General features: G+C 40.5%; 3 protein-coding genes and 1 long non-coding RNA gene across 12 annotated transcripts in view; 2 read left to right on the top strand and 2 right to left on the bottom strand.

Moving 5' to 3' along the window:
* LOC26514672 overlaps nucleotides 1-4,696 on the bottom strand; it is a 66,210-nt gene extending 61,514 nt beyond the window's left edge. For 2 of the 8 annotated variants that reach the window (XR_004311102.1, XR_004311108.1), the window contains exons 1-5: nucleotides 4,556-4,696; nucleotides 4,373-4,456; nucleotides 2,997-4,321; nucleotides 2,727-2,841; nucleotides 2,382-2,654 (exon numbers count right to left, since the gene is read on the bottom strand). This is a non-coding gene — a long non-coding RNA (uncharacterized LOC26514672). The remainder of the gene's footprint in view (nucleotides 1-2,381; nucleotides 2,655-2,726; nucleotides 2,842-2,996; nucleotides 4,322-4,372; nucleotides 4,457-4,555) is intronic. The other 6 variants (XR_006507471.1, XR_004311105.1, XR_004311104.1 and 3 more) reach the window with 6 other exon arrangements.
* On the top strand, nucleotides 53-17,069 carry LOC6498658 (protein Wnt-10b). 2 transcript variants are annotated; one of them, XM_044716402.1, is made up of 7 exons: nucleotides 53-179; nucleotides 1,420-1,836; nucleotides 7,888-8,035; nucleotides 8,132-8,210; nucleotides 14,390-14,772; nucleotides 14,833-15,292; nucleotides 16,556-17,069. In XM_044716402.1, the coding sequence occupies exons 2-7, from the start codon at nucleotides 1,622-1,624 to the stop codon at nucleotides 16,741-16,743; spliced, it is 1,473 nt and encodes a 490-aa protein (XP_044572337.1). In that variant the 5' UTR covers nucleotides 53-179; nucleotides 1,420-1,621; the 3' UTR covers nucleotides 16,744-17,069. The 2 variants fall into 2 exon arrangements, with proteins under 2 accessions (XP_044572337.1, XP_001963262.3); XM_001963226.4 differs by lacking the exon at nucleotides 53-179 and having other exon boundaries at nucleotides 1,262-1,836.
* A 207-nt stretch (nucleotides 17,070-17,276) lies between these two features.
* On the top strand, nucleotides 17,277-24,133 carry LOC6498659 (neither inactivation nor afterpotential protein C). The gene is made up of 14 exons (XM_032455110.2): nucleotides 17,277-17,412; nucleotides 17,964-18,268; nucleotides 18,363-19,226; nucleotides 19,289-20,226; nucleotides 20,295-20,587; nucleotides 20,652-20,923; nucleotides 20,990-21,276; nucleotides 21,342-21,491; nucleotides 21,551-21,648; nucleotides 21,714-21,767; nucleotides 22,448-22,635; nucleotides 22,685-23,100; nucleotides 23,153-23,417; nucleotides 23,471-24,133. The coding sequence occupies exons 2-14, from the start codon at nucleotides 17,984-17,986 to the stop codon at nucleotides 23,846-23,848; spliced, it is 4,488 nt and encodes a 1,495-aa protein (XP_032311001.1). The 5' UTR covers nucleotides 17,277-17,412; nucleotides 17,964-17,983; the 3' UTR covers nucleotides 23,849-24,133.
* Nucleotides 24,119-27,853, bottom strand: LOC6496856 (MTOR-associated protein MEAK7). The gene is made up of 7 exons (XM_001963228.4): nucleotides 27,601-27,853; nucleotides 25,935-26,159; nucleotides 25,485-25,800; nucleotides 25,052-25,425; nucleotides 24,879-24,985; nucleotides 24,717-24,813; nucleotides 24,119-24,655 (listed from the first exon to the last, which is right to left on the bottom strand). The coding sequence occupies exons 1-7, from the start codon at nucleotides 27,727-27,729 to the stop codon at nucleotides 24,551-24,553; spliced, it is 1,353 nt and encodes a 450-aa protein (XP_001963264.1). The 5' UTR covers nucleotides 27,730-27,853; the 3' UTR covers nucleotides 24,119-24,550.
* Nucleotides 27,854-27,888: the final 35 nt, after the last annotated feature.

Below are 27,888 nucleotides of genomic sequence, written 5' to 3'. Positions count from 1 at the left end.
CGAAGCCTGGCAGCCACCCAGCCTCCGTTTCAAACATTTCAATTTTAATTTGCATTTAGAGGCTGACGGGCTCGGCTCTCGTCTCATAGTCGCTCTACTCGCTCCGCTAGCAGGACGTTCGTGTCCTGTGTCTTCCGTGCAATTAAAACAAAGGATACCAAATATAGTTTCAGTATTTGGTAAAAAATTGTTCTAATCAAATAAAATATAAGCGAAAAAAAATAAATAAAATGTTTACATATAAATATTTCTAATACAAATTTACACAAAATAAACTTGGCTTAGCATTTAAGATGTTAAACTGAAATAAAAACGAAACATTTATTGAAGAATTGAATTAAAAATTTTAAAGTCAAAAAACTATTTCATCAAAACACTTTTTTGATTTTTATTTATGATTTTATACAATATTCCTCTTAAATATAAAAATTAAAATGCAAAAATCCGTCACTAAGTTTACAAACTAAGCAAGGATCATATTTAAAACTGGCAAAAACCTAGCTTGGTTTAATCGCATGTAATAACAATTTTGGACTACAAAAATTAAAAAAAAAAATTCAATTATCATAAACATTAAAAAATACCTTTAAAAACAAACTATAATCGCCATTACCAACTGGATTGCCGCACACAAAGCCATTACCTTCCTAACAAAAAAACCGCAAATCGAATCAAAGTACGGAAAGCCACCCAGAAACAGAAGCAAAAAGTAAAAAAGAGGAAAGCACTCAGGCAAAACCTAAAAAGAATCCAAAACTTGTATTACAGACCAATCGGACAAGCCCAGTCTCCTCTCGGTTCCAAGCAAAAAAGCGATTGTAAATAGAAAAATAACAAGAAATACAAAAAAATGTACGAATATAACGACAAACATCACGAGAAAATGAATTTCGCTGGCCAGTAGCCAGGGAGTTGGGCTCAAAGTTAAAAGCCAAAGACAAAGCTGATCGTGTAATGGCCGGGTGAAAAATTCAATTGAACCCAAGAAAAAATTAATTTACAAATCTTATACGGCAGTTTGTGAGAATCTCTGAAATTAATTAAGTTAAAAGTGATAAACCAGTAAAAGAACTAATGATATTCGTTTGATTCGTTTGGTTTAATGATTCGTTTAATAAACGATTACAACTTAAATATACTAAAAATAATTCATTTTCATGAATATAAAACTTGGGAAACAAAAGTTTATTATATTATTTTACTTCAGTTTGAACCTTCAGTTTGATTTTGAGTAAAATTCTATATATTTTTAACAGTTTGGCTTTCAAATTGAAACTCAAAAATGAAATTAAATAAGTATTCGAAGTGAATTCAGATCCTTAAAACTTAGATTTCTAAAAAAATCAAATGAATTAGCTAAGTTTAATATAATGGCAACCAGTTCTCAAAATCCAAGTTTAATTTCCTTTAAAAACATAGCCCTTAATAAACTAAAAAACTCTAAAAACCCTTTGTGAAGGCCAAAGGAAAAGCAATCAAGATAATTCAAATGTGCCCTACAAAATGTTTCGTGATGCTTGGCCTCAGCAAACGAATGAAACCGCAACCAAAACGACAACAGTGCCAAGTGATAAATTGATTAACGAAAATGCTTTACAATTAAACACTGGGCTTCAATTGTATGAAAATTTATGCAAATCAAAGCCGAGCGATGACTGCGTGGCAAGCAACAGCAACAGCAGCAACATCAAAAGGCCACAACCAGCAACAGCAACACCAAAAAGACACAGGAAGCAGCAGCAACATTGGCAGCAACATCACCACACCAACAGCAACATCGCACCATTGCAATTTGCATTTAATTGTTGTAATTATCTTGGCCTGCTGCACACGTTGGTAGGTATTGCTCTCTCTTACCATTTCTAGCCAGAGGACTAAGACCAAATCCATCAGCAAATGTAAAGCAAAACTCTCTACTTGAAGTAGCTTGTCAACAAATTAACTTCCAGCTACGAGCTCATTACGCCGTGTTATATGTACGACTGTTGTTGCTGTTGGCGAGTTAATTAATTAAACGACAAGCAGCAACAACTGCCGGGTTAATGTTGCTGTTGTGCTGTCGCAGCAACAACAGATTAATCAATTTCCCCCTCGGAGAGAAACTGCTGTCAGCCGGAGGTGTTGGCATAATTAATATTGATCTAGTGATAGCATTTTGGGAATTAAGCTAACCTAATTGTGTCTGATTAACATGAGATTGTTGCGGTTTGTGGGAATTTCTCGCTAGCTGTCGAGCAGCTGCTTTTTACTTTCAGGAAATCTTAATTGTTAAATGCGAATTTATGTTAAAATGTCAGAATTAATAGCCAGACAACCCAAGAATATAACCTAGAAAATCAAAGACCTCTGAAAAAAATATTCAAACCAAAATGGCAACTTACGTGTTAGACCAGGCCCAAGCCACAAACGCCATTTTTTCTTGCCACAAATGAAAAAGCGAACAGCTTCCGGGGCCGCCCCCCATTTTCAGTGGATGATTGGACATGGATGTGGGACTCCATCTGATCGGAATCGGATTCCCTGATGTTGCTGAACCGTGGAGCCTACACACAATTGAGCCGATTTCAATTGCAGGGTGGTCCATGGTACTCAAGTTTTATAATGCGCCTGGGTCGCTTGTCAATCCAAGTCTCCTGCCTCGACTCTAGATTTTCCTGCAATGGAGAGGTGGAGCAGGGAGTTGGAAGCTGGGATCAGAGATCTGGGAGCTGGGTTGGTTGCATTACCTCGCCTGGTCTGACTGGTTGCCTCGCCTAGTAGTTGCAGCTTGTTAATCTCGTTACTCTCGTAGTTGTCATACCCTAGAAGGGGATCATAAAATCTTATGTCAAGAGATTAATTCTGAAAAACATAAAAGTTTTCAAAAATGATGAGTTTTCTCATAAAAGAAGCTAGAAAATATTTCAGTAAAATGAAGATCTTTGGAATAACGTGTATGTGTTGCAAATTCTCAAACATATTCTTCTCTTAAACACATAGAAATAAAAATGTCTTACTATAGGGCATAACATTAGTCGATTTCCATTAATGACACCTCCATTTTTTTTTTCGTTGTACACGGGGTTGTCAACATACTTTTTGCTCTGCTTGTTGAGACTGCAGCGGTGCAACAACGATGTTGCAACTTGCTGCCTGAAGTGCAGCCTGCAATTCGCTGGCGTTCTTGTTCTCCTTCTCGTGGCTCGTTTTTCCAGTAACTGTTGTTGTTGCCATCCTTGTAGTTGCAACATCATAATTGCAACGCATAATGACCCTGCAGTTCCAGTGTTGAGGAGTTCCTTGTGGAACTCTCCATTACCTGCTCACCATGCATTAGGAATTCCCCAGTGCTGGTATATGAAATTCGTTAAGGAATTTTTGTATGGGATGTCCTATGCATCGGTGACCTGGGGAATTTTCTCCCTAACTGGTTAGGGAATTTCCCCAGGAATACCTGCAAAGAAATCCTAGGGAAGGTATTTGGTATTCTTTGCAAAGAACTCATCAAAGAACTCCTTGGTCATTTTTTGCAAAAAAATCCCTGGAAAGACATTTTGAAAAAAAATCATTGTCTATTTTTAGAAACCCACCACACCAATGTTTTTATGTATTAATTTGTTTTCGCAAATCGTAAACGAGTTTAAATGTTAAGAAACATTTTACAAATATCATAAACTACATTGTATTATTTTTACTTACTTTCGCCTGGACTGGGATTCGAACCTCCGTGCTTTTGTTTAATAGACCAACATGCAAGCCTCTAAGCTATCAAGGAATCGCGCGTAGACTGCGATTGACAATAATATGACTCTACAAAGGTGTATATATCAATCAATCTCAATTATTTTTTAAATCCCCATTTAAAAAAAAGAATAAATGTAAAATTTTATATTGAGGTTGCGATATTAAAAAATAAATAAAAGTAAACATAAAGAAAACTCATAATATTCATAGTCTTCCGGTGGGAATCGAACCAACGATCTAGGATTAACAGGCAGACATCTTAACCATTGAACCATTGGGTTAAAGTTTCACGCGAAAAATATTTAGAAACCCAAGAATATGTGATCATACTCTCCCTCTCCGCTCACTTACTTTGCTGAGAGAATTTTTTTCTCTCATCGACTGTCTTTGCATTTTCTATTGTTTTTAAAGACGTTGCATCTCACTCTTTTCTCAGTGTGTCCCTCTCTATCGTTGAGGAATATTTTCCTTAGTGATTTTTTGGTACTGCAGGGGAGGCACACACACACACATGCATGCATGGGTTATGTGCGCCACAATTGGCGACGTTTGAAATGCAAATGAATTGTCAAGCTGCCACGCCTCTGGCTCGAAAATTCTGCAGTTTGCAGCTTAATTGGGTACAACACCTACACACACACATGCTCACCTGCACAGGTAAGCTTCCGCGGATGCACCAGCATTCGCCAGGATTTCACACGTTCAAGTGTTCTTCAGTGGCCTGGTGGAGCACCTGAAGGTAAAATATTTATGAGCCAAAAAGCTGCCACTTGCAGTCGCTTCCGCCAGCTAGCATAATTCCATTTCAAGTTAATCAATGCCCAGTACTCACCTTTCCTAGTTTCTTTCACAAAATTTATTAAATTTAAGAAATTTTTCACAACTTTTTCACAATAACTTTTTCACAATTTTTCACATGCCACAATATTTTAGAGAAAACGTACGATGTCACGGAGCTGCAAAGTAATAATGCCTTAAGTTGGCTGCGATTAAGCACCTCGGGTTTGATAATGAAGCTTACAACACTTATTTTGATTATTTTCTAACGATATTACTACAACACTTATCGAGATTCGAAAAGCTTACTAATTATAAGCTTGAAAATGGTTTTTTAATTAATAACTCTTCTGAATAACATTGTTTTAAACAATGTCTCTCATGTAATTTTAAATCACTATTTCGAAAACCCATCCAACTCCTATTTGCTTACGCAACTGTTTAAATATTCCCAAAATATGCGATAATTAAATTTAATTGCCTTTAAAGCCGCTGAAGCCGAAGGGGTATGGAAATGAAATACTCTCGACTTAAAGCCTGGCGCTGACAGTGACTGGATCACCCTGTACGGACGACGGATTGGATCAAAGACATTCCTAGCTGTGGCTGTGGTCTCCCAAACTCACATCCCTGCCTCCACCTCCTTCAAAAGCCCCCTGCCCATGGAGGAAACTGTTCAGGAATGTCTCCACCAAAGTTATCTGCCCCGGCTGAAATGCTTCAATCTATGGCTATCCGGCAATCCGTCTGTTTCTGTATCTGCATCTGTATGTGGGAAACATTGTTTTGGCCTAACTGGCTTAGCTGGCTAGTTGAATAACAAAGATTGTGATTTTATATTGTAGTAGTTCGGTGAAGGCAAAAATCCTTGATTTATGCATGGGCTACCGTTTGACAGACCAGACAAAAAACAAAAAATTAAAATCAAAAATAAACCAAGGGAAAAAATAACTGAGGCTGTGGCTGAGACTGAAGTGAGACTGAGGCGGCGGCGGCGCCTATTAAAGCCTCAATCTTTTTATGGCATTTCAATAGAACTCGAGGCCCGAACGGCAGAAAGCGTGAGAAAGGACTGCAGTTATGAAATTCAAAATCGAAATTAAATTTAGATCTGGTCAGTTTCTTTTTGCCGGCTTTTATCTTTTAGCCACAATGCTTTTTTTTTTGTATTTTGTTGTATCTTAGCCTGATAAGCAAACGTCTTCGCTCCTTTTGCGAAGGAACAGAGATCGATAAATTTTATAAGCGAATCAATTGCATTGCTATCGCATCGCGTGAAATACGCAAACGAGGAATCTTGGGAACTGAACTCAGCAGCTTGGCGAAATCATGACTCAGCGTCTCCATCAGCTTTTTAGGCACTGAAAAATACTTTGGGCACTCTTTTTTTTATTCTTACTACTTTGGGCACTCTTTTTTTCTTCTTACTACCTTGGACACTCTTAAAGACTTCCTTGCTTTTTTAATATTTTGCAAAAATACGCTAAGGTCCAAAGAAATGTAAAATATGAACTTTTCTTTGATATTTAAACTTTTTTCTCTCTGTGTTTCGATTTTTCTTTCTTCGCGTTCTCTTATCAGTTTTATTGAAGTCGGCAAATGGCATCGGCAATGGTAACTAAAAGCCATATGCTTTATAAAGCTGTTAACAAAATGTGCATCAGTTTAAATTCTTTATCTGGCGAGATGTCTGGACCGCATTGCATATTCGCATTCGTATCGCAGAAACGTCAGCCAATTAAAATGCATTTTGCCCAAGAAGTTATTCAAGTTCTTTTTACGGCTCTTCACCTTTATAATTTTGCTCCTTTGATACTTTTTTAACTCCTCAGATTTGCAGTTTTGTTTGGCTTTGATTGGGAAATGATGATAAGTACGGGTAGGAAATAGGATGTTATGTGACTTTCAATTAAATTATAATGATTTTTAATCATTTTACGATCAAAAAATATATCATAAATTAATAAGCAATTACGAAATCATATTAAAATGGTAAAGTAACCCCATGACCATTATCATTTCCACAGAACGTTCGTGTCTGTGCTCTTTTGTGCAAATTCAACATTAAAAGTTGCAAATTTTGTAAATTATACGAACCTGCTGTGCGAATCTGCCATCTGGCCAAGATCTGGTTGGCCAAATCAACGGCTGCAGTTACGCCGGAACGCGAGTGGCATACAAATGATGCGCAATACCGATCAGGATCTCTAAATCTTCACTTTGCAGCCAGAGGACGTGTGTGAAAATGGCACGTTTCTACATTTGAGGCATACACTGGATTTTTTTTCCATTCGTTTTTCTTACACGCGACGTGCCACAATTAACCCCAGCCGACGGGGGCTAAGGGGTCTGGGCATTAAGAAAATATATATTTACCAACAAACTGAGTAAGGCAGACGCCAGCAGACACCAGGGCATCACGTATACGCCCGGTATTCCACACTGCGTGTCGTAGATCAACGCGATTTCGACGCGATTCCAAAGCGATGCAATGTGCGATGTGGCAACAACTTCAGTTTAAAGCTTCGTCAGATGAAGTTGTTCAACGTCAACTGGCACTCACTCTCACACACAAAAAATAAAAACAAAACTAAAAATAAAAACTGAAAACCACAGCAAGGAAAAAAAAACTTGTATCTGTATCTGGGGCTGAAGATCTGAACACCTCGGCTTGACTTAATTCAACTTAGCTGACCTTGAATACCACGGCCTGCTCTTAAATGGGTTCAATCGGGAGCGCAGTGTTAACCCGTTTTATAAAAAATGTATTTACATTTTTTCAAATTTTTAATATTTAAGAAGGAAATTGATTCAAAAATTTCTCGAATCTTTTATAGTTTCTCAAATTAAATCTGAGTTAATTTCAAATAAATTAAAAACTCATAGGGTTAACTAGCATCAATTCTAGTCTCGAAAACCTTTTTGAATTCTCCAAAGCCCAGTGATTCATCGCCTAACAATCCCACCATAAGATTTATGTCAATCTTGGTAACAAAAATTATATTAAGCTACCGTCTGGGCCAACTTCGCAGCGGGTAGCTCGATTAAATCTCAGCTCAAATAAAAGCTAATTTAACTTCACATCTCGGGAAACGAAAACAAAATGAAATTTAATTAGATTTACTTTTGTTTTTTGGGTCTTCGCCTGCGGTTTTGTGCCAGCAACTCAAGGTTAATTACGGTTTTCGAATTGTTGGAGACTTTAATGTTTGGCGCAATAAAAATTTAATTTGAATTTAAATTCTCAGAGTCTAGATAAATGATTATGATCTAAAAATGTTTATGTAGCTCTTGGTCTAATATGTTATATAGGATTTATTGTTTTATAAAACTTTGTCAGTAATAAGTTAGCTATAATTATTGTTACTTTTCCGGACTATCTTGCAGTCTCCATGGCTTGCCGGATGGCCGTGCCACTTGCCGTTCAGTGCCTGGTCTGACGAAGGACCAAGTGGAGCTCTGCTATAAGGCCAGTGATGTGACAGCAGCAGCTCTCGAAGGACTTGACATGGCCATACGGGAATGTCAAATCCAGGTAAGTAAGGGGATTGCTTCCTTAAAAATAGTAAAGAAAGTAATAGTGTTCTTCTACCATTAAAATTCGACCAAATTCCTACCATTTTCCCAACAGTTTCAATGGCACCGCTGGAACTGTTCATCGCTGAGCACAAAGAGCCGGAATCCGCATGCCTCCAGTCTACTGAAGAAAGGTGAGTTCACTCTTTCCCATCGAAAGATTCCCTGGCAGGGGTTCAGGTTGCCGAACAGAAGATCAGAGGTAGCTGCAGTCGTGGCCCAAAGCCATTAAGCTGACACTAAAATGTGCTGTAAGCGTGGCTCAGCTTTCACGCAAACAAAATCGCTTTATGACCGGCCCCAGTCGCCAACTGTCAACGAGTTTTGCGGTTCACAAAGGCAGGAGGCTGGGGTCTTCAAAGAGGGGGGTTATAGCATCGGGAAAAGGGGGTAAGACATTGCCGGCCCACACGCAAACCGCTAGGCATAGAGTCTAATTAAAATTGTCCATAGAGGAGACGTTTGGTCAAGCAGACAATGTCCGAGGCTATTAACCGTCGCATTATTAGATGCGACATGGCAAAAAAAAAGCCACAGCAGCAACTCAAGCCCAGCTTCTAATGTCTTAGACACTACAGAAAATTACTAGTAAAATGTATTGTTGAAAAATAAAATAAAATATCAAACATTTACCAAAACAGGTTTAAGAAAGATCCAAAAGTTCTAGTATAAAAAGGAGTTACATAGATTGAAAAAACGTCCGAATACTGTATTTAATTTCAGTGTACCTCAACGATACTAGGGACTAGATCAAATTTCCGTATCTCCAGCTAAGAGTGTCAAAGGGACCTTGTTCTGAGAGATGTGGGACCCACCGTTTTGTCACAGCTCGGTGCATCCAGAAAACTGAAAAAAATAAAAAAAATTAAATAAAAACTGGCGGCTAGACGAACTTTGACTTTGATATCCTAATCTGTTTGTGGGGCATTGTATTACCTTGGCGGCGTGTGCCTCATGATGGGATGCATTCTCGTATTAGATGGATGGATAGATCACACACACAGTTCCGTTCCCCATGTCCCCCAGGTCCACACCCGGGAAAATGATGAAAGGCGGACCGCATTGTAAGCCGCTTTTGTTTGCTGGCCAACAAGTAGCGGTAACTCTGATCACAGGCGCCGATCTTTTTGCAAAAAGTGGAAAGCTTCTTATTTTTCCGCCGACTACTGTTATGAGTCATGTTAGAAATTGGAGTCGGATTAAGCGAGGATTACCCATAATAGAACTTCCACACGTAAAGGTTAAGTTGCTGTGGCGGTAAATTTAAAATTTAAAAAAAAATACCGCCCTTTGAACTTAAGTGTAACTGTATACAACTTTTCATTGGCATTTAATGCGTTTGGTAATACTAATTTGGTATTAAAGATCCTGTATGCCAGCAGGCCATGGCTTCTGTTAAAATGTTGGCTCCGTTTCGTATAAAAGGCCAGCATTTCTACATTTCTATTCAGTTTTGTCGGAGGCTTCCAGGAGGAGGTTCTCCAATAAACTCACTTTTTTTTTATTTTTACTTAACTTTTGGATTCAATACAATTTAATATTCTCTCCGTTTTTAATTGAATTTTGCAATCGATCTCATGCAGACCCACATCTACACACTATTGCATCTTTGGTTTTTCTCCTTTTCTTATTTTTAAATTATTTATATTATTTTTTCAACCCCTTAAATACTTTGAAAAAAGTATTTCATATTAAATTAATTTTATGATCTATGGTTATCTTGTACGATTTTTAAGTCTTCAAAGAAATAGCCTCATTCTGATTTTCTGATTTGAACGGATCAGCCTCCAGGATCTGGCTGAAGAAAGTTGTTTTTTTTTTGTTGTCTTGGTCCTTATTTTCCTGATCCTCCACTTCTTTCTTTATTTTTGAACTATTTATTTTTCCATGAAAAATCATTTAAATTAATTATTTTACTCATGGGCTCTTCCGTGGGCGTGCTCCAGACTCTGCTTGAGCAGTACTTCTTAACCTTTTTATTTTATTAATATTTTAAAGATCACCTGGCATCTGTGTTTGGACAACCTGATTCTCATGTTCTATTATCCTTCTTTTATTTTTATTAATTATTAAATAAAACATTTTCACTTTTGGCGCCTTCATTACCATCTTTCTTGTTTCTTCTTGTATTAAACGAAGTTCTTATTCATCACAATCTCATTTTATTTAATTATTAAGTAGCCTGACTTATATCATATACTTCTCCGATCATGGTCTCTTATTTCATTTAACATTTATATAAACTAAAATCCAATTCCACTAAATTCCAATATAAAGTCAAATATGATGAAGGAAGATGGTAGTTTTGTATTCTGGTACCGCACCTACTCCTTATCATTTTCTTTTATTTTGGGATTATTTTTCTTTTATTTTCTTTATTTTGGATTTCTTTTATCTTTGAATTATTTTTCAATAAATAACAATAATCCATGATAAATTATTTAAATGAATTATTCCACTCATGGGATCCTTATGTGGAACTGCACCAGGACAAGTAATCCTGATCACTTCTTAGCAAGTCCTTATCATTATTTACATATATCTTATTATTTAAATTAATTGATTTTTTATTTTGCCAGCGATCTCATGCGGAACCACATCTACCCACGGTTGCTCAAGTTTTCTTCTTTGCTTATTTTTGAATTATTTTATTTTTCCATTGTTAATTGTTTGTATTATATTGTCGAGCGGCCAGTTATGACCAGAGTTCTAATGGTAACGGCTCCTATGTCTTGTGGCTCTTTAGAGAGTCTCTTATTTACTTCTATATTTATTATAACTATTATTTTATTATTTTATCCATTTTATTAACATTTTATAATCAACTAACCCACATTTTTCTGTAAAAACTTTTGAGAAGTTAAAAATGTTATATATTTTCTGAATTAAAAGAAAACAATGGAAATTCGCAAAATGGAAATTCGCGATATAAAGTCAAAGATATTGGAAAGATTTCTCGCAAATTTCAATGCGACAACCGACAACGACAACCATACAGTAGCTCTTGACTAAAAGGGAAGAGCCATGTGGCCATGGGCTCATTCTTGTCCTGGGTCTGGTCCTCCTCTCATTTTCTTCCTCCGTACGGCGTAATTTATTTGCATTCGTTGTATAAATTATATTGTAAGCAAACCACTTCATTCAATTTCAATTTAAAAAATTGTTATCTCCGTTGACGGATGCTGCCGCATCCACTGACATCGAACAGCCGAGACAAACGAATGCCTTTTGGCGAGGAGACGACAGGACAGGACAGGACAGGAGGCTGCTGGACAGTCCTGGGAATGAACCCCGGATTTCGACTTGGAAATGGATGTGGAACTGGACAGGGTCCCTACATTGTCATTGTTGTCATTGCACTGATGTGATTATCAGTGTGGTTCTCATATGCTTTTTCGTTTAAATTTTACAAAACAAAATAAGTTTTATTTGGGTTCTTAGGCAGTTTTGGTTTTAATGCTTTTTTTTAATAATTTATATATTTTTGTATTATTTTTTTAACTTTACTACATCAATATCCCCATGGACCCTATGCTGTGATTGTGTTTGCTGCTTTTGTTAATGGAAAAGTTTGGCAATTTAGATGGAAATGCGAAAATGAAAATGAGAACACCCCTTTCAAGCCAAATCATTCCATTACACCAATTTTTGTGCATATTATTTGCATTCGAGGGCACGAAAGCGGATCGAGGCAAATGCCAAAATGGCATTAAAACGGTCTAAAGTTAACAACATTGCCGAAAAGACAATGCCGAACCATAAATCTTCAAATGCATGCCACACCAGAGCAGCAGCAGCAGCAGCAGCATCAGCATCAGCTTCAACAGTAACAGCAGCAACATTAAGCAGCACTTCCAAGTAACTCTCGACTAGCCTTCAGCCAATATGGTAAACCCAAGCTTATGTCACTGACATGTCTGAGGATCGTACGTATGTCCGTCTGTCCGCCTCTACATTTGTCCGTTAGTCCCTCTGTCCGTCCGTCCGTCCGTTTGTCAACCCGGGCCCGTTCGTGCGTCCATTAAATAAGGAAGGAACTGCACATAACGAGAGTCAATATTGACAGGCCAACAGCAAACCGAAGACGACTTATAAGGGCAGAAAGGCAGCCACAGAGTCAGGGATCGGATCGATTCGATGAACGGACAAATGGACCCTGGACACTGGGCAGTGGACAGTGGACAGTGGACCTCTCTCGAGCAAGCCAACCGAGCGACCAAGTGAAACGAAACAAATCAAGTCGCCCGATCGCCCAGCCATTTCCACTCCGCACAATGACTGACAATCGAAACGAAACTAAACGAAACGGCGCATGGACAGGTCAACTATTTTGCATACATCTACTATAACTTATGGAACTCGTCGATCGTCGATCGTCGTACGTTGCAGATCGCTGATCTTGGATTGGGTTGCTTGCCACTGCCACTGCCACTGGTGCCGTAGCTTTTGCTTTTTTCTGCTGCTACCATGCATTATTGTCAATCAAGTGGAGCGGGAGAGGAGACCAAAGGCTCCAATCGGAAAAGTAGTAAAAGGATTAACTGCACTACTAAAAAGTTTTATAATTTTATCTATTCTGCAATATTATGAGGAGTAAGATTTAGTTAAGATTTAGTGTTTTTTTAATCTGAATTATATTTTTGAAGATGTATAACTAAATATTCCAACTTTATCATATACAGGTAGGTGTAGGCATCTATCACCTTTTATGATCTATTTTAAAATATTTTCAAAAACGTATTTTTTGAGTGTGTACTAGCAGATCGACCTTTATCTCTGGGTCTCACTTTTGAATGCTCTTCTCCAATAATTCTCCTTTTCTCTCTGTCTCTCGCTGCTCATGTGACAACAAGCGAGCGACGTATGTCGCAAACAATTACTTGGGATTGCAACACACGAGACAACAGACAAGAGACAGGGGCATGGAGCTTGGAGCTTGGAGCTTGGATATTGGAGGTTGGAGTTTTGGAATTGGGAGTTTTAGGGAAGCTGTGGAGATTGGATATTCAGACTAAAGTCGCGATCGAGACTGGACGCCAGTGCAGCAACAGCAACAGCAGCAGCAGCAACATCAGGGTCCACTTTGTGGCCAATTTATGCAAGAGAGATCGGGAGATCAAGCGGCCCCAAGGCATTGTCAAATGTAACTGTTGCCAATGATGTGATTTGGATTTGCAAATGGCCTGGGACAGAACAAACAAAGCGTGCATAAATCAAGTCCGCGATCGCCGATCACCGATCAGCGATCACCGATCCACCACTGATCACTATAGAGCGGGCCTTTCAATGGGAGTGGCAGTTGGAATTCAAGTCGATACCGGAGTGTGGGGGCTACTGTTCGCTGATGCCTTGATTGATGGCGTCTTAATCGTCAATCAAATGCGCGCTACACACACAATTTTCCATTGCACTTGCATTGCAATCGATCGTTCGATGGATGGATGGATGGACGGATGGATGACCGATCTGTACGACAACTTGTCACAACATTGACATTTGCATTCGTGCGCATCCTGAGTGACGGACTGGCCGGCTTGACTGACTGATTGCTTGACAGCAGGCCGAATTGAATTGAAATCGAATTGGAATCGCCTGGAGAGGAGTCAACCAGCCAGCCAATGCCAATAAAAGGCTAACCCGGAATGATGCAAGCCTGTCACATTGACATATGTACTGTCGCCCGATTTGGTTTTTTGTGTTTTTCGTTTTTTTTATGCAAAGTGGCGCTGACTATTTGCATGTCAATCGCTGACAAATGTTGCCAACTTTGGGCCACTCACGGCCATGTCGGCCATGATTAACGTCAACATTTTTGACAGCCATTTGACAGCTGCCACCGCTGCATAAGGCATTTCCACAAATACACTTTGGGGTTTGCAATTTTTCGTAATAATGGCAAGAACGTTCTCACGAATTGAAATCTTTATCATTAATTTTGGAGAAATAGTCCACATGTATCATATATTAATTATCTTTCAAAGTATTCCAGCAAACCCATTGAAGGTCTTTTTTTTTTTTTAACTGCATCCAAGTACCTTGGGTGGGTGTGGGCCTGGATCATTAAAATGGGTTTTGTCACAGTGTTGCTGGTTTTGGAGATCTTGTCAAGGCAGAAAAGCCGCAGCTATCGAATTCCCAGGGCGGTTGCTGCTGTTTCGAATGCAGCGTTAAAAATAACACCGCATAAATTGCAATAGTTGCCAATGATTCCCAAAGGAGCAAGCACTGCTCTCTGTTCTCTGCCATTCCAAATCCACAAACAATATATCCAATTTTTATTTATTTATTTGCTTTTTTTTTTGCGCCATTTTAGGGTACCGGGAGAGCGCATTCGCCTTTGCAATTTCGGCCGCCGGGGTGGCCCACAGTGTGGCCCGGGCCTGCAGCCAAGGCCGTTTGATGTCCTGCGGCTGCGACCCGACCATCAATCGGAAGACCCTCAACAAGAACCTCCGCCAGTCGCTGGACAAGGAGAAGAAGCAGTTTCTCCAGTACTTGGAGACAAACCAGATTCTCACGCCCGAGGAGGAGAAGAAATACGAGCGTTCCAAAATCGCCAGTCGCTGGAAATGGGGCGGCTGTTCCCACAACATGGACTTCGGTGTGGAGTACTCCAAGCTCTTCCTGGATTGTCGCGAAAAAGCGGGTGATATTCAGTCCAAGATCAATCTACACAACAATCATGCAGGAAGAATGGTAGGTTCTTCCTAAATTTTATAGATTGTTAATTAAAAAAACATAAAACTTTCTTTTCAGGCCGTTTCCAACAACATGGAGTTTCGATGCAAATGCCATGGCATGTCCGGGAGCTGCCAGCTTAAGACCTGCTGGAAATCCGCCCCCGACTTCCACGTTGTGGGCAAGGTCCTGAAGCACCAATTCCGCAAGGCCATCCTGGTTGATCAATCAAATCTGGGCAATGGGGAACCAGTCGTTGTTTTGAAACGAGCACGCAACAAAAAATCCAATGGCGGCAGCAGCTCAGGATCGTCGTCCCAGGATATGGACATAATGGATGCGACTAGTGCGCTGGACATCGGTGGTTCGTCGGACTCTGACTCGAGACGCCACGAGGATCTGGGTGTGGAGCGTGGAGCAAGGCAGCAGGGTGCCGACAAGAACGCCGCCAGGATGGCCCGCAAGTTGGAGACGTCCTTGTTCTATTACCAGCGATCGCCTAACTTTTGTGAGCGGGATCTAGGAGCAGATATACAGGGTAAGTTCCAGGATTCAATTTATTATGAATTAGTCTATAATCCATAAAATATGTATTTGCTTTTAAAAAGTTACCAAATAAGCGTTACGAGATCTCTTTCCTATTAAGATATTTTGTGCAACTAATTAAAAATGATTTACCGATACGATGGCGCGATAAATTAAATTTTTCTCTAATAAATAAATCAAAAATGCAAATGAACGGCAGCAAAAAATAAAAACGATTTTTAAACGAGCTACCCAAACATGCCACATAATTCACGAAAAAATATGCAACCCACTGACAACGTACAGCAGCTCGGTTTTGGATTGGATCGGATCGGATCAGCTTAAATCGGATTTGGATTGTTAAATTCAGAGAGGGGCTTAAGAAATTAAAGAGGGGATTTCAAATAAATAAAGAAAACTGAAATGAATTCAAGCAAAAAGCATCATATCTTTTTAAGTTCCCATAAGCCAAAGAATGCATGGCCTAAAAACATGTGTTAAAAACTATAAAATAATATAATATATTTTTCATATTGTAGGCTAATTTTTTACCTGTCCAAACCCCCCTTTTCAAGGCACCTCTGTTATTTTATATCGGACTAAACGGAGAGGCACGTCAACGTAGTCGTCTAACTGCCACTTGCAATTTTCGTTGGCCATTTTGCTGTTGACACATTTGCAAATTATCAAAAGCGTTTCTGTGGCTGTTGCTGCTGAGCCCGGGCCTGGCAACAATTTAAAAGTGTTAATTACGACGCAAATTTATAATTAATCGTTGGCTTAGTGGAATGAAGTGAGCTGGCCAGCTCAGCTCAGTTCAGCCTAACAGCCTAACAGCCAGGCAGCCAACCCATCGGGCGTTTTGATTCATGTGCCCGTGTCCGGTGTCGTGTCTAGGCAAATGATGGCAATTAACGTTGGCAATTATCGCCGGCCAAACAATTATGATACTTTGTTTATGCTTTAGTTTAATAGTTTATTTATGGTCTTTTAATAGCCACGCGTGTCCTCCAATAGATGAGATTAGATGCTACTTTGTAAAGAATCGACATTTATGGCTGACAGACTTCTCGAAAAGGAGGGCAGTTTATATTCGATTAAAGTTTATTTAATAGAAATAATATATTTATTAGTAAAAATATATGTATACAAAATATATATAGTAGATTTAAAGATTTAAGATTAAAGATATAAATATTTAGAAATGATTTTTTAGATTATAAAGTATTTTGTAATTATTTCCCGAATAGTTATATATTTTGTGATTTCTCTCCAGGCACTGTGGGTCGTAAGTGCAACCGGAACACCACGACCAGTGACGGCTGCACCTCCCTCTGTTGTGGGCGTGGTCATAGCCAAATAATCGAACGGCGGGCCGAGCGGTGTCACTGTAAATTTCAATGGTGCTGTAGTGTGGAGTGCGAGGAGTGCCACGTGGAGGAGTGGATCAGTGTGTGCAATTGAGAAGTTCTCTGGAATTCCAAGGATCCCAAAATCCATAATCAAGAAAATAGAGGAAAAACAAGAAGCCAGAGTGAGAGAAAGCCTCAACGATATGCATAAGAAAAGACTTTTCTTCAATCTAAACAAAAAACAAATCTAAAACTTAACAGAAACGCACACAAAAATCAGTATTAAAATCGACAGACATTCATAAAAGTGTGTAAATGCAAGGCTTAGTTTAGCAATCTCCAACCATTTTGGATATGATTATATATATATATAGTGAATATATATGAATGTATGAAAATATATTTTGTAAATACGAATAATAAGATGCATAATTAGTCTGTCAATCAGCTGACTTTCATTCGGGTTACCAGTTTCCCTTTCACCTGAACGTTTTTCTTCATTTTCACCTGGGTTTTGTTTTGATCTGGCACGTGAATGTCGCCGCCGTTAATTGAATTAGCCTGGCTAAATAGTTGTCCAAGGTATATGGCCACTACTGCTGCCCACTGAAGGGCTTCCTTCCTAGCCAGTGAAAAGCCGTCAATAGCATTTGGCCACCATTTAGTTGGCTTTCGGCAGCGGTTCGAGCTGCTTGCGTGCGGTCGGTTCGGGAAGTTATTAAAAAAATCTTTAAAAAGTTGATACTTTGAAAAAGAGAACTAAAACCCTAAAAAACCAAAGGTTCATACTCAAGGATTATACATTTTGTGGCCCAGAAATTAAAACGCTATATTGCTGTAGCATTTGAATGAGGAAAAAGCTTTTTTTGAAATATCACGAGTGTTCTCGAAGGTCCTTTCATCTGAGGATTATGCAAACGGTTTCGAATTGCTAGGCGAAAACTTAAATAAACGAATTGGATAAAATTTTGAATTTCACTTTTTGAAAAACCCACAAAGCTAAGATTTTGAAAATGTCCTTGGAAACTTATAAAAAATTACCCGAAATTCTACTTACTCTCTTTATTGTTAATACTTGATAAACCCCAAATATAAACCTCTAAATTTAACTGTCTATGAAAACTTGTGGTCCTTTTGACTATCTACTATATCAATTTTAATGAATAGAATAAAAAAATAACATATTTAGAGCATTTTTGCAACCGTTTCGTAACCCCAGAGAAGCCCTCGTAGTGCTGTCACCTCGTTCTTATGCAACAGCCAGTCAATGTCTAATGCGATTTGTGAAAATAAAAGGGTGATATCGACCAAGAATCTATTATATTTTTTAAGGAACTAGAAACTGTGTCAGGATGTATTTACCGTATTCGCAACTACCGGATCCGACGGATAAGTTTGAGATCTATGAGGAGATAGCCCAGGGTGTGAATGCCAAGGTATTCCGGGCCAAGGAGTTGGACAATGATCGCATTGTGGCCTTGAAGATCCAGCACTACGATGAAGAGCATCAGGTCTCCATCGAGGAGGAGTATCGCACTCTGAGGGATTACTGTGACCATCCGAATCTACCGGAATTTTATGGGGTCTACAAGTTATCGAAGCCCAATGGACCCGATGAGATATGGTTTGTCATGGAGGTGAGTTTGGGAAGAAAATCAAAGACTTTGGAAGAAAATATAAGTGGGGTTCTGTAAGCTTAAAAGTTTCTCCATTTCTATCATGCTTTCTTAGTACTGCTCCGGTGGCACTGCCGTGGATATGGTTAACAAGCTCCTTAAGCTGGACCGCCGTATGCGGGAGGAGCACATTGCCTATATCATCCGGGAGACTTGCCGGGCAGCCATCGAGCTGAACCGCAATCATGTGCTGCATCGGGACATTCGCGGCGACAACATCCTCTTGACCAAAAATGGTAGAGTTAAGCTTTGCGATTTTGGACTGTCGCGTCAGGTGGATTCGACTTTGGGGAAACGGGGAACCTGCATCGGTTCACCCTGCTGGATGGCACCGGAAGTGGTGGCCGCCATGGAGGCCCGTGAGCCGGATATCACCGTGAGGGCGGATGTCTGGGCCTTGGGCATCACCACCATTGAGTTGGCCGATGGAAAGCCGCCATTCGCGGATATGCATCCCACCAGGGCCATGTTCCAAATTGTGAGGAATCCTCCGCCGACCTTGATGCGTCCCACCAACTGGTCGCAGCAGATCAATGACTTTGTCTCCGAATGCCTGGAGAAGAATGCCGAGAATCGTCCCATGATGGTCGAAATGGTGGAGCATCCATTCTTAACTGAGCTCATTGAAAACGAGGACGAGATGCGTTCGGATATTTCCGAGATGTTGGAGCTCTCCAGGGACGTGAAATCGCTCTACAAGGAGCCAGAACTCTTTGTGGATCGTGGCTATGTGAAGAGATTCGATGAGAAGCCGGAGAGGATGTACCCAGAAGATTTGGCTGCCCTGGAGAATCCAGTGGATGAGAGTATCATTGAGTCGCTGCGAAATCGCATGATGATGGGAGAATCCTACAGTTTCATTGGCGATATTCTGTTGTCCCTGAATTCAAATGATATTCGCAAGGAGTTTCCCGATGAGGTGAGTCAAGTTATAGAGATTAAGATGATTTTACTTTTATACAATTGTCCTACTTTTTCCAGTTCCATGCCAAGTACCGCTTCAAGTCACGTTCTGAGAATCAACCTCATATCTTCTCCGTGGCCGACATCGCCTACCAGGACATGTTGCACCACCGTGAGCCCCAGCACATTGTGCTATCCGGAGAGAGTTACTCCGGTAAGTCGACCAATGCCAAGCTGCTGATCAAGCACCTGTGCTACCTGGGCGCCGGCAACCGTGGAGCCACGGGACGCGTGGAGAGCTCCATCAAGGCCATCCTAATGTTGGTGAATGCCGGCACTCCGGTGAACAACGACTCTACCAGGTGTGTCTTGCAGTATTGCTTGACTTTCGGAAAAACCGGAAAGATGAGCGGAGCGGTATTCAATATGTATATGCTGGAGAAGCTGAGGGTGGCCACTACGGATGGCACCCAGCATAATTTCCACATTTTCTACTACTTCTACGATTTCATAAATAAGCAGAATCAACTGAAGGAGTACAATCTCAAGGCCGACAGGAACTACCGATATCTGCGTGTTCCACCGGAAGTTCCGCCATCGAAATTGAAATACCGTCGAGATGATCCCGAGGGAAATGTCGAGCACTTCCAGGACTTTGAAAATATCCTTCGTGATTTGGATTTCAATCACAAGCAATTGGAAACTGTTCGCAAAATACTAGCAGCCATCTTGAATATTGGAAACATCCGTTTCCGGCAGTCTGGAAAGTATGCCGAAGTTGAGAACACGGATATTGTGTCAAGGATTTCAGAGCTACTGAGAGTGGATGAAAAGAAATTCATGTGGTCCTTGACCAACTTCATTATGGTGAAAGGAGGCATTGCCGAGAGGCGCCAATACACCACGGAGGAAGCTCGGGATGCCCGAGATGCAGTGGCCAGCACTATTTACTCACGATTGGTGGACTTTATCATCAACAGGATCAACATGAACATGTCCTTCCCCAGGGCTGTATTGTAAGTTCTTAAATTACATCATATATATTTTTTATAAATTTTATTTACTGGGAAAATCAAACTTTTAGTGGCGACACCAACGCCATTGTTATCCACGATATGTTCGGCTTCGAGTGCTTCAATCGCAATGGTCTGGAACAGCTGATGATCAATACCCTGAACGAACAGATGCAGTACCATTATAACCAAAGGATCTTCATCAGTGAAATGCTGGAAATGGAGGCAGAGGATATAGACACTGTCAACTTCAATTTCTACGACAACAAAACGGCACTCGACAATCTGCTAACCAAGCCGGATGGTCTGTTCTATATCATCGATGATGCGTCTAGATCTTGCCAGGATCAGGACTTGATAATGGGTATAATCTACTCCAACATATATATTTTTATTTGATTTTTAAAGGTTATAATTTCAAAAAACAGATCGCGTTTCTGAGAAACACAGCCAGTTTGTGAAGAAGCACACTGCCACTGAACTTTCCGTGGCTCACTATACGGGCCGTATTATTTACGATACGCGTGCCTTTACGGACATTAACAGGGACTTTGTTCCGCCGGAAATGATCGAGACCTTCCGGTCCTCGCTGGACGAGAGTATCATGGCCATGTTCACAAATCAGTTGACCAAGGCCGGCAACCTGACAATGCCTTTCGAGGCTATCCAGCATAAAGATGAGACCGAACGCAGGTCCTATGTAAGTTCTACCTTGTAATTATATATTTTAAACTATTTAAAATGATATTTAAACTCTTCATTGTAGGCCCTGAACACCCTGAGTGCCGGCTGCATTTCGCAGGTGAATAATCTCCGTACCCTGGCGGCCAACTTCCGGTTCACCTGTCTCAGCCTGCTCAAAATGCTCAGCCAGAATCCGAGTCTCGGGGTGCACTTTGTCCGATGCATTCGGGCCGACTTGGAGTACAGGCCCAGGGCCTTCCACTCGGATGTGGTGCAGCAGCAGATGAAGGCCCTGGGTGTCCTGGACACGGTGATTGCCAGGCAGAAGGGTTTCAGCTCACGTCTGCCCTTCGAGGAGTTCCTGAGGCGGTAGGTTTTGTTTCAAAATGAAATCAAGCAAAAGCTTAACAATTTGTGATGTCCTTTCCATTTAGTTACCAATTTCTGGCCTTTGACTTTGATGAGCCTGTGGAAATGACAAAGGACAACTGCCGCCTCCTGTTCTTGCGTCTCAAGATGGAGGGATGGGCTTTGGGCAAGACCAAGGTCTTCTTACGTTACTACAATGATGAGTTCTTGTCAAGGTGGGACATTAAACTTTAAAATTAAAACTTAATTTCAAGAGAAAACAATTTACTTTCAGATTATATGAAGTACAGGTTAAGAAGGTTATTAAAGTCCAGTCCATGATGCGCGCCTTGCTGGCACGAAAACGAGTCAAAGGCGGCAAAGTTTTCAAAAGTACGTTTTCCAAATTAAAAAATAGTATTAAAAGAAAACTAATTTTCTGTAACCCCATCATATAGTGGGCAAAAAGGGACAGGAGCATCACGATGTGGCAGCCTCCAAGATACAAAAAGGTAAAAAAACGCAGGTGGATAAATTAAAAGAGTTCGAAGAGGAGCACATCGACATAAGTGAGACGCCCTCGGAGGCGGAGGAGATGTTCCTTGAGGCCCGCATGGACGAGGCTCTGGCGGCGGTGCGAATCTCCAAAATCGAGCAGGCCTCCACCGAGGAATAGGCCACATACTATAGACATATATAAACCATTTATACACACTCTATATCACTATATCGATCGATACTACTCGTACTACTATCACTATAACTACTACTACTACTACTACTACTCGTTCTACAAACCAATAAAATCCAGAAAATGAAAACCAACAAAGTAATCAACTAGTCTACGGTCTATGCAACCACTTAAGCCGCTTAGTGGTGTCAAATGTGGTGGCTGGCACCTTGTGCACCACCCATTTTCTTGTATCTTGTATCTGGTATCTGATGCAACCAATCGGCTTATAGCCCAGTCTGAGACATAACACTTAACATCGACGGCACCTGCGGAGAGAGATGAATTATAAGTGCTGCATAGAAAAGAAATGAAAATTTAATTAAATTAAGGCGACTTCCCACCCATTCTCCACACCGATCCCTCCACCACCACCTATTGACCGACTTGTTTTTATTTCTGCTCTTTTTTAGTGGCTCACTCTACTTCCACTTTTCATTTTTATTTTATATTTCTTTCTAGCCTACCGGGGATTCCGTGAACGGATCCGTCTACCCCCGCTGGTCAACGAGAAGACCGGGCAGTTGAATGAGAACACGGCGGACTTTATCCGGCCCTATGCCAAGAAATGGCGCGAAAAGTCCATCTTCCAGGTTCTGTTGTACTACAGGGCGGCGCGGTTCCAGGACTTTGTCAACTTATCGCAACAGGTGAGTCTCCAAAAGTCAAATAATACTTGTCCTGATGTTTGTCCTTCAGGTCCACATTTACAACCAACGCATGGTGGCCGGATTGAACAAGTGCACCCGGGCTGTGCCCTTCGAGAGGATCAACATGCGGGAGGTCAACTCCTCCCAGCTGGGACCCCTGCCAGTGCCCATAAAAAAGATGCCTTTCCGGTTGGATCAGATCCCCTTCTACGACACCCAGTACATGGTCGATCCGGCCAACTCCATCTCCCGTCAGACGTTCCCCAATCAGCTCCTGATGCAGAACCTCGAAGACGACGAGCCTTGGGACAGTCCTCTGCAGCGCAATCCTTCGATGACCTCGTGTGCCCTGACCTACAATGCCTACAAAAAGGAGCAGGCCTGCCAGACCAACTGGGACCGCATGGGCGAGAGCGATAACATCTATAATCAAGGATTCTTCAGGGACCCACAGCAGCTGAGAAGGTATAGCAATCATTCTAAGTTTGAAATCCTATTAATAATTAATTTCTTGTAGAAACCAAATGCAAATGAACATGAATGCCTACAATAATGCCTACAATAGCTACAGTAACAACCAGAACTGGGGTGTCCATCGTTCGGGATCCAGACGCAATTCCCTGAAGGGCTATGCTGCACCTCCTCCTCCACCGCCCATGCCCTCGTCCAATTATTATCGGAATAATCCCAGCCAGCAGCAGCGAAACTATCAGCAGAGATCGTCCTATCCACCATCGGACCCGGTGAGAGAGCTCCAGAACATGGCACGCAACGAAGGAGAAGTAAAAACTAAAAAAAAAAATATAAATTTAATAATTAACTTTAAATCTTCTAGAACTCTGAGGATCCACCGTTCAACTTCAAGGCCATGCTGCGAAAGACCAACTATCCGAGGGGCTCCGAGACAAGCACCTATGACTTCCACAATCGTCGCGGATCGGACGCAGATCAGCACACATTCCAGGCGCCCAAGCTCCGGTCCACGGGCCGTAGATTCCAGGAGGACGAAGGTTATAACTCCTCGTCCGGAAACTATGGGGTGAGCAGGAACTTTGGGCAACAGCAACGGACACCAACGCTGCGACAGAATCCAACCAGTGTGGGTCGCAGTTTCGAGGACAACAACGCCAGATCCTTCGAGGAGGCAGGATCCTATGTTGAGGAGGAAATCGCTCCCGGAGTGACACTCTCCGGCTATGCCGTGGATATCTAAAGCATACAATTATGAATTTAAAATATTTATAAATAATACTGTGTCTTTCGGAATATTAGGACAGTTGCTAAAAAGAAACCCACCTAATAATTATAATTTCAAGACTTTCTTCAGAATTCCAAGCTTTTGGTTGATCTTTTAAATTTTAAAACTATCCTATAGTTTCGAAAAGCACAGATATTAAAGCCCTTAAACATCTTAACTAACATTAAATGTCGGTCCCATATTAAAATCCACCACTGTTGATTAGTTTAAAGTCTTCGTAATAAATTAGAATTCAGCAAATATTTTGCATTTTATTGACGCTGGATAAAAAGGGGAAAATTCGACGATTTAACATTGCTTATTAATTTTTCTTACTAGCTTCATTGTTATAGTAGAGTTTTGAAATGATTTCACTTTTCCAACTTTTATGATCTAAAACGCAACAACAATACTCTCAGTATTACATAAACTATATCCATTATACATTGTATATATATAAACATTAATAGCTTAACAAAAACGTTGATAGGAATGGATTGAACAAATACTTTACTTTGTTCACAGGACTTTTGCATGTTTTGTGATTTCATAGGGATCGCGATAAGGCAAAAAGTAAAAATAATTGAATTATTAGCTGCACACCCAAACCGGGCATGGTTTTATAAATTCTTGAATACGATATAACCAAGTTACGGATCTCATTTGTTTCATATAATATCAATCATCCATGCCAGGTTCACGTAAACCATCCGAATGCATTTTCTTTCCAGCAATTTCGAGCATGGCGCGATCTTCCAAATTACTGTCCAATATAGAGCGTTTCTACAGAAAGATATTCAATTAATACACAATATATACTTCAAATTATATAGTAATTGCTTACCTGACCATCACCTGCTCCCTCTTCGTCCTCATCTTTAACCGGTAAGTCACCCACGGCCCAGACTTCCATGTTACGAATCTTAAACTGCTTGCGTTTGCTTTATGAAATTTAAAAAATGTAAACATAAATATATAGAGTATAGTTTTTACTTCTTCAGCTTACCTTAGCTGCACGTAATCCCGATATGTGGTGCAGCTTTCAACACTCTGTCCATCTCCGAACATACAATCAACCCAGAGGCCCCAGAAATCAAACTGACCGCCCATTCCCTGTATTCCCAAAAGATATAAACAATTAGCAAGGCAATCAATCAATGGATTATAAACATTACTCACCAGGCCATTCGGCATCGTCTGCTGATTCAGATTCAAATACTGATAGTGATCATTATATCCAGTGGCCGTAAAACACCTCATTGCCGGGCTCAGAGTGTAGAGCAATGAACTGTCATCGCCACCGAATTGGGGCTTAAGTGACCAGGATTCCGACGCATAACCACCGAAAATGTACTGATCCTCGTCCTCGATGAAAAACAGCGTTGGTCCTTTATCCATTACTTTGCCCAGCATTGTGGAGAAGCTTTCGCCGTTGATTTTCGATGAGAAGAGGAAGCGCCACTTGTGACGCAGCTCTCGCGGCAGTTGAGCGTTAATGTAGACGACATGTGGCAGTTCGATGATGGGGCGATAGTGACTATTTTGGGGGGCATCTGAAGAATGAATCAAAATTACATGGTTTTCCTGGCAAAAACGTGTTATATTTCCTCACCACACAGCTCTGGAAGAATGGGTATTTCTATTTCCTTGATAATATTCCGCTTACTGCCACCATGACGGGAATATAACTGACTAAACACTTCTCGCCAAATCTGCAGGAACTGGGGAGTGACGTGAAGCCATCGTTCCAGTGCCTCATTGGGCATACTGTGCTCCAGTTCCTTTCCAAGGTTACGCATCAGACCCTTGGCAAAGGTGCAGGTCGATCGTTCCGTGGTGTTGAAGCCCAAATCCTGCCAGTCCTTGATGCAAGAACCCTTCGATGTGGTCTCCAAATGCACGTAACTTTTCATGACCGAATAGATGTACTAAAATACATATTATATTAATATTTTTATTAATGAGAGATGTGATATGTTTATCTCTAGCTTGTTTTGAAGAAAACAAAAGAAACTAATGTGATAACAATAATATTTCCCATTAAAGGTATTTTATTTCTCACCTGCTCCAATTGCTTGATATTGAAGGTGTCGTTTCCGGATCTCTGGAGCGAGGAGAGAAGCATTTGAAGCTTCTGGTCGATGGTGCCCCGTTCCATGATGTAGAAGGGCTCTCCAAATTTCCGCAGGGGAATGTTGATACATGACTGTCCCGGCTTTGTCGGTGTAAACAAAAACTGAGCCGTGCTCTCGGCCAGTGATCGTTCGATGGTTTGCGACCAAGTTTCCTGTTTTGTTTTTTTTTTTTTTTTATTTGAAACAAAAAGCGATAAATTTATGAAGAGATTGAAATAAACAAACGGCGCACACCGGATACGCAAACATCATTTTCCTGCTGGTGTCAGCGAATTCTTGTCCCCAAGGGCCCCAAGGTCTGGGAAATGCTGACACAGATTTAACCCATTAGGTTTGATGACTGAAGGGAGCAACAATTTTGTTATGCCCTCATAAATAGGGGTTAAGCATATTGTTTATTTTTAATTCAATTGGGCGGACTAGGTGGCCCTAATTGACAGCCCCGAAGAGTCATCGAAATCACGACTAATTCGTTAGCAAGCAAATTCCACAAAGCAATAGACAAACAACGAAATGCGCCGGGCAAACAAATTAGACAAATTCGTTCCCGACACGTTTACCTCGCGGCCCGCGGACTTATCAATTCCAAACTGATAACAAAACAAAGTTGTCCCGATATGGACACCCTTCGTACCCTATTCGATTTTGTTTTCATGACGACGGGATTATGTAAAGTCTATAAAAAGCTTGCATACATTATTCGGGTGTATTCGGTTTTAATTATTGAATTTTAACCGCATGCGGCGATAAATTTAAATTTTCGTCAAGATTTTGTCGAAACTGGTGGCACCTGCAACGGCCCAAGATGTACTTATTATTTTGATTGTGTTTCAAAAGCAAGAGGCTCTTGGCCTAAATTTAGATGATTAATTGACTTACTGAATGGGTCTTTAAAAGTTAATCTGAAATCAAGATATACGAAAGTGTTTTTGAAAATATTAGGAAATATTTTCTTTGTATTACTTTGAAAATTGTGAGAATAAATTGTTTATTACTTTTTTTTCAAAATGTTTATTGACTTTTCTTGAGCTCCATATGTGTGTGAGAAAAATTAATCAAAATATTTAAGATTTTGGTTTTTGTAAAATGTATTATATAAGAAAATTATTAATCTTTTTAATTCTCTAATATTATTGCTCTTTCTTTTAGAAAATTTATTTAAGAAAATTATTTAAAACAAATATTTAAGACGCATGTGATGTAAGCAAATCGATTTTTTTGGATTTGTTCTTATTTTCAAAGTAAAACCGGTTTTTTTTTCAACGACGTCTTTGTCTCTTGTTGGTCGCCTTGTTGGCTTTTTGGTGGCACTTTCATTTCTTGGCCAAAATCTGGGGGAATCAATATACCCTCTACAGGGTATAAGGGCCTCAGCAGGTGGAGCGTCATTTGTCACGCAGTCATTTAGGCAATCCCATGACTTTGGCTATCCGGGGGGTTCCTCTGCATCTCCGAAGGAAGTTCAGTCTCCGGGCGGCCTTGAACTTGCGACCCTGACCCCCAGCTGGGTGCTTGCAGTATGCATTGATTTTTTGCTTTTGCTCTGTTGGCCCTCACACACAACCAGCAGCCCCAAAGAAGCCCCCAACTTACCACCAATCTGTCCTGGGTCAGTTTTTCCAGGGCTCCGCCAGATGCATTCTTGTATGCCGACTCCAGCATCCGGAGTTCCTCCGACGTATAGAGATTATCCGTATCCCGCTTTCCGCTCGCATTTCCCATTTCCGGGCCGCCAATTTATTTAGATACTTCCGCTTAGGACGTCTTCCGTTTTCCGTTTGTAAACAATCCGCTCAGCTGCTCTTCGACGATTTAATTCGACTTGATAGATCAAAATATAAATATATATCGATATTTCCTAGTATACAAAATTTGGTATTT

The sequence above is a fragment of the Drosophila ananassae genome, chromosome 3R (assembly GCF_017639315.1).
Source record: "Drosophila ananassae strain 14024-0371.13 chromosome 3R, ASM1763931v2, whole genome shotgun sequence".
In the NCBI taxonomy this organism is placed as follows: Eukaryota; Metazoa; Arthropoda; class Insecta; order Diptera; family Drosophilidae; genus Drosophila; species Drosophila ananassae.
This window is presented reverse-complemented; position numbering and strand designations above follow the sequence as displayed.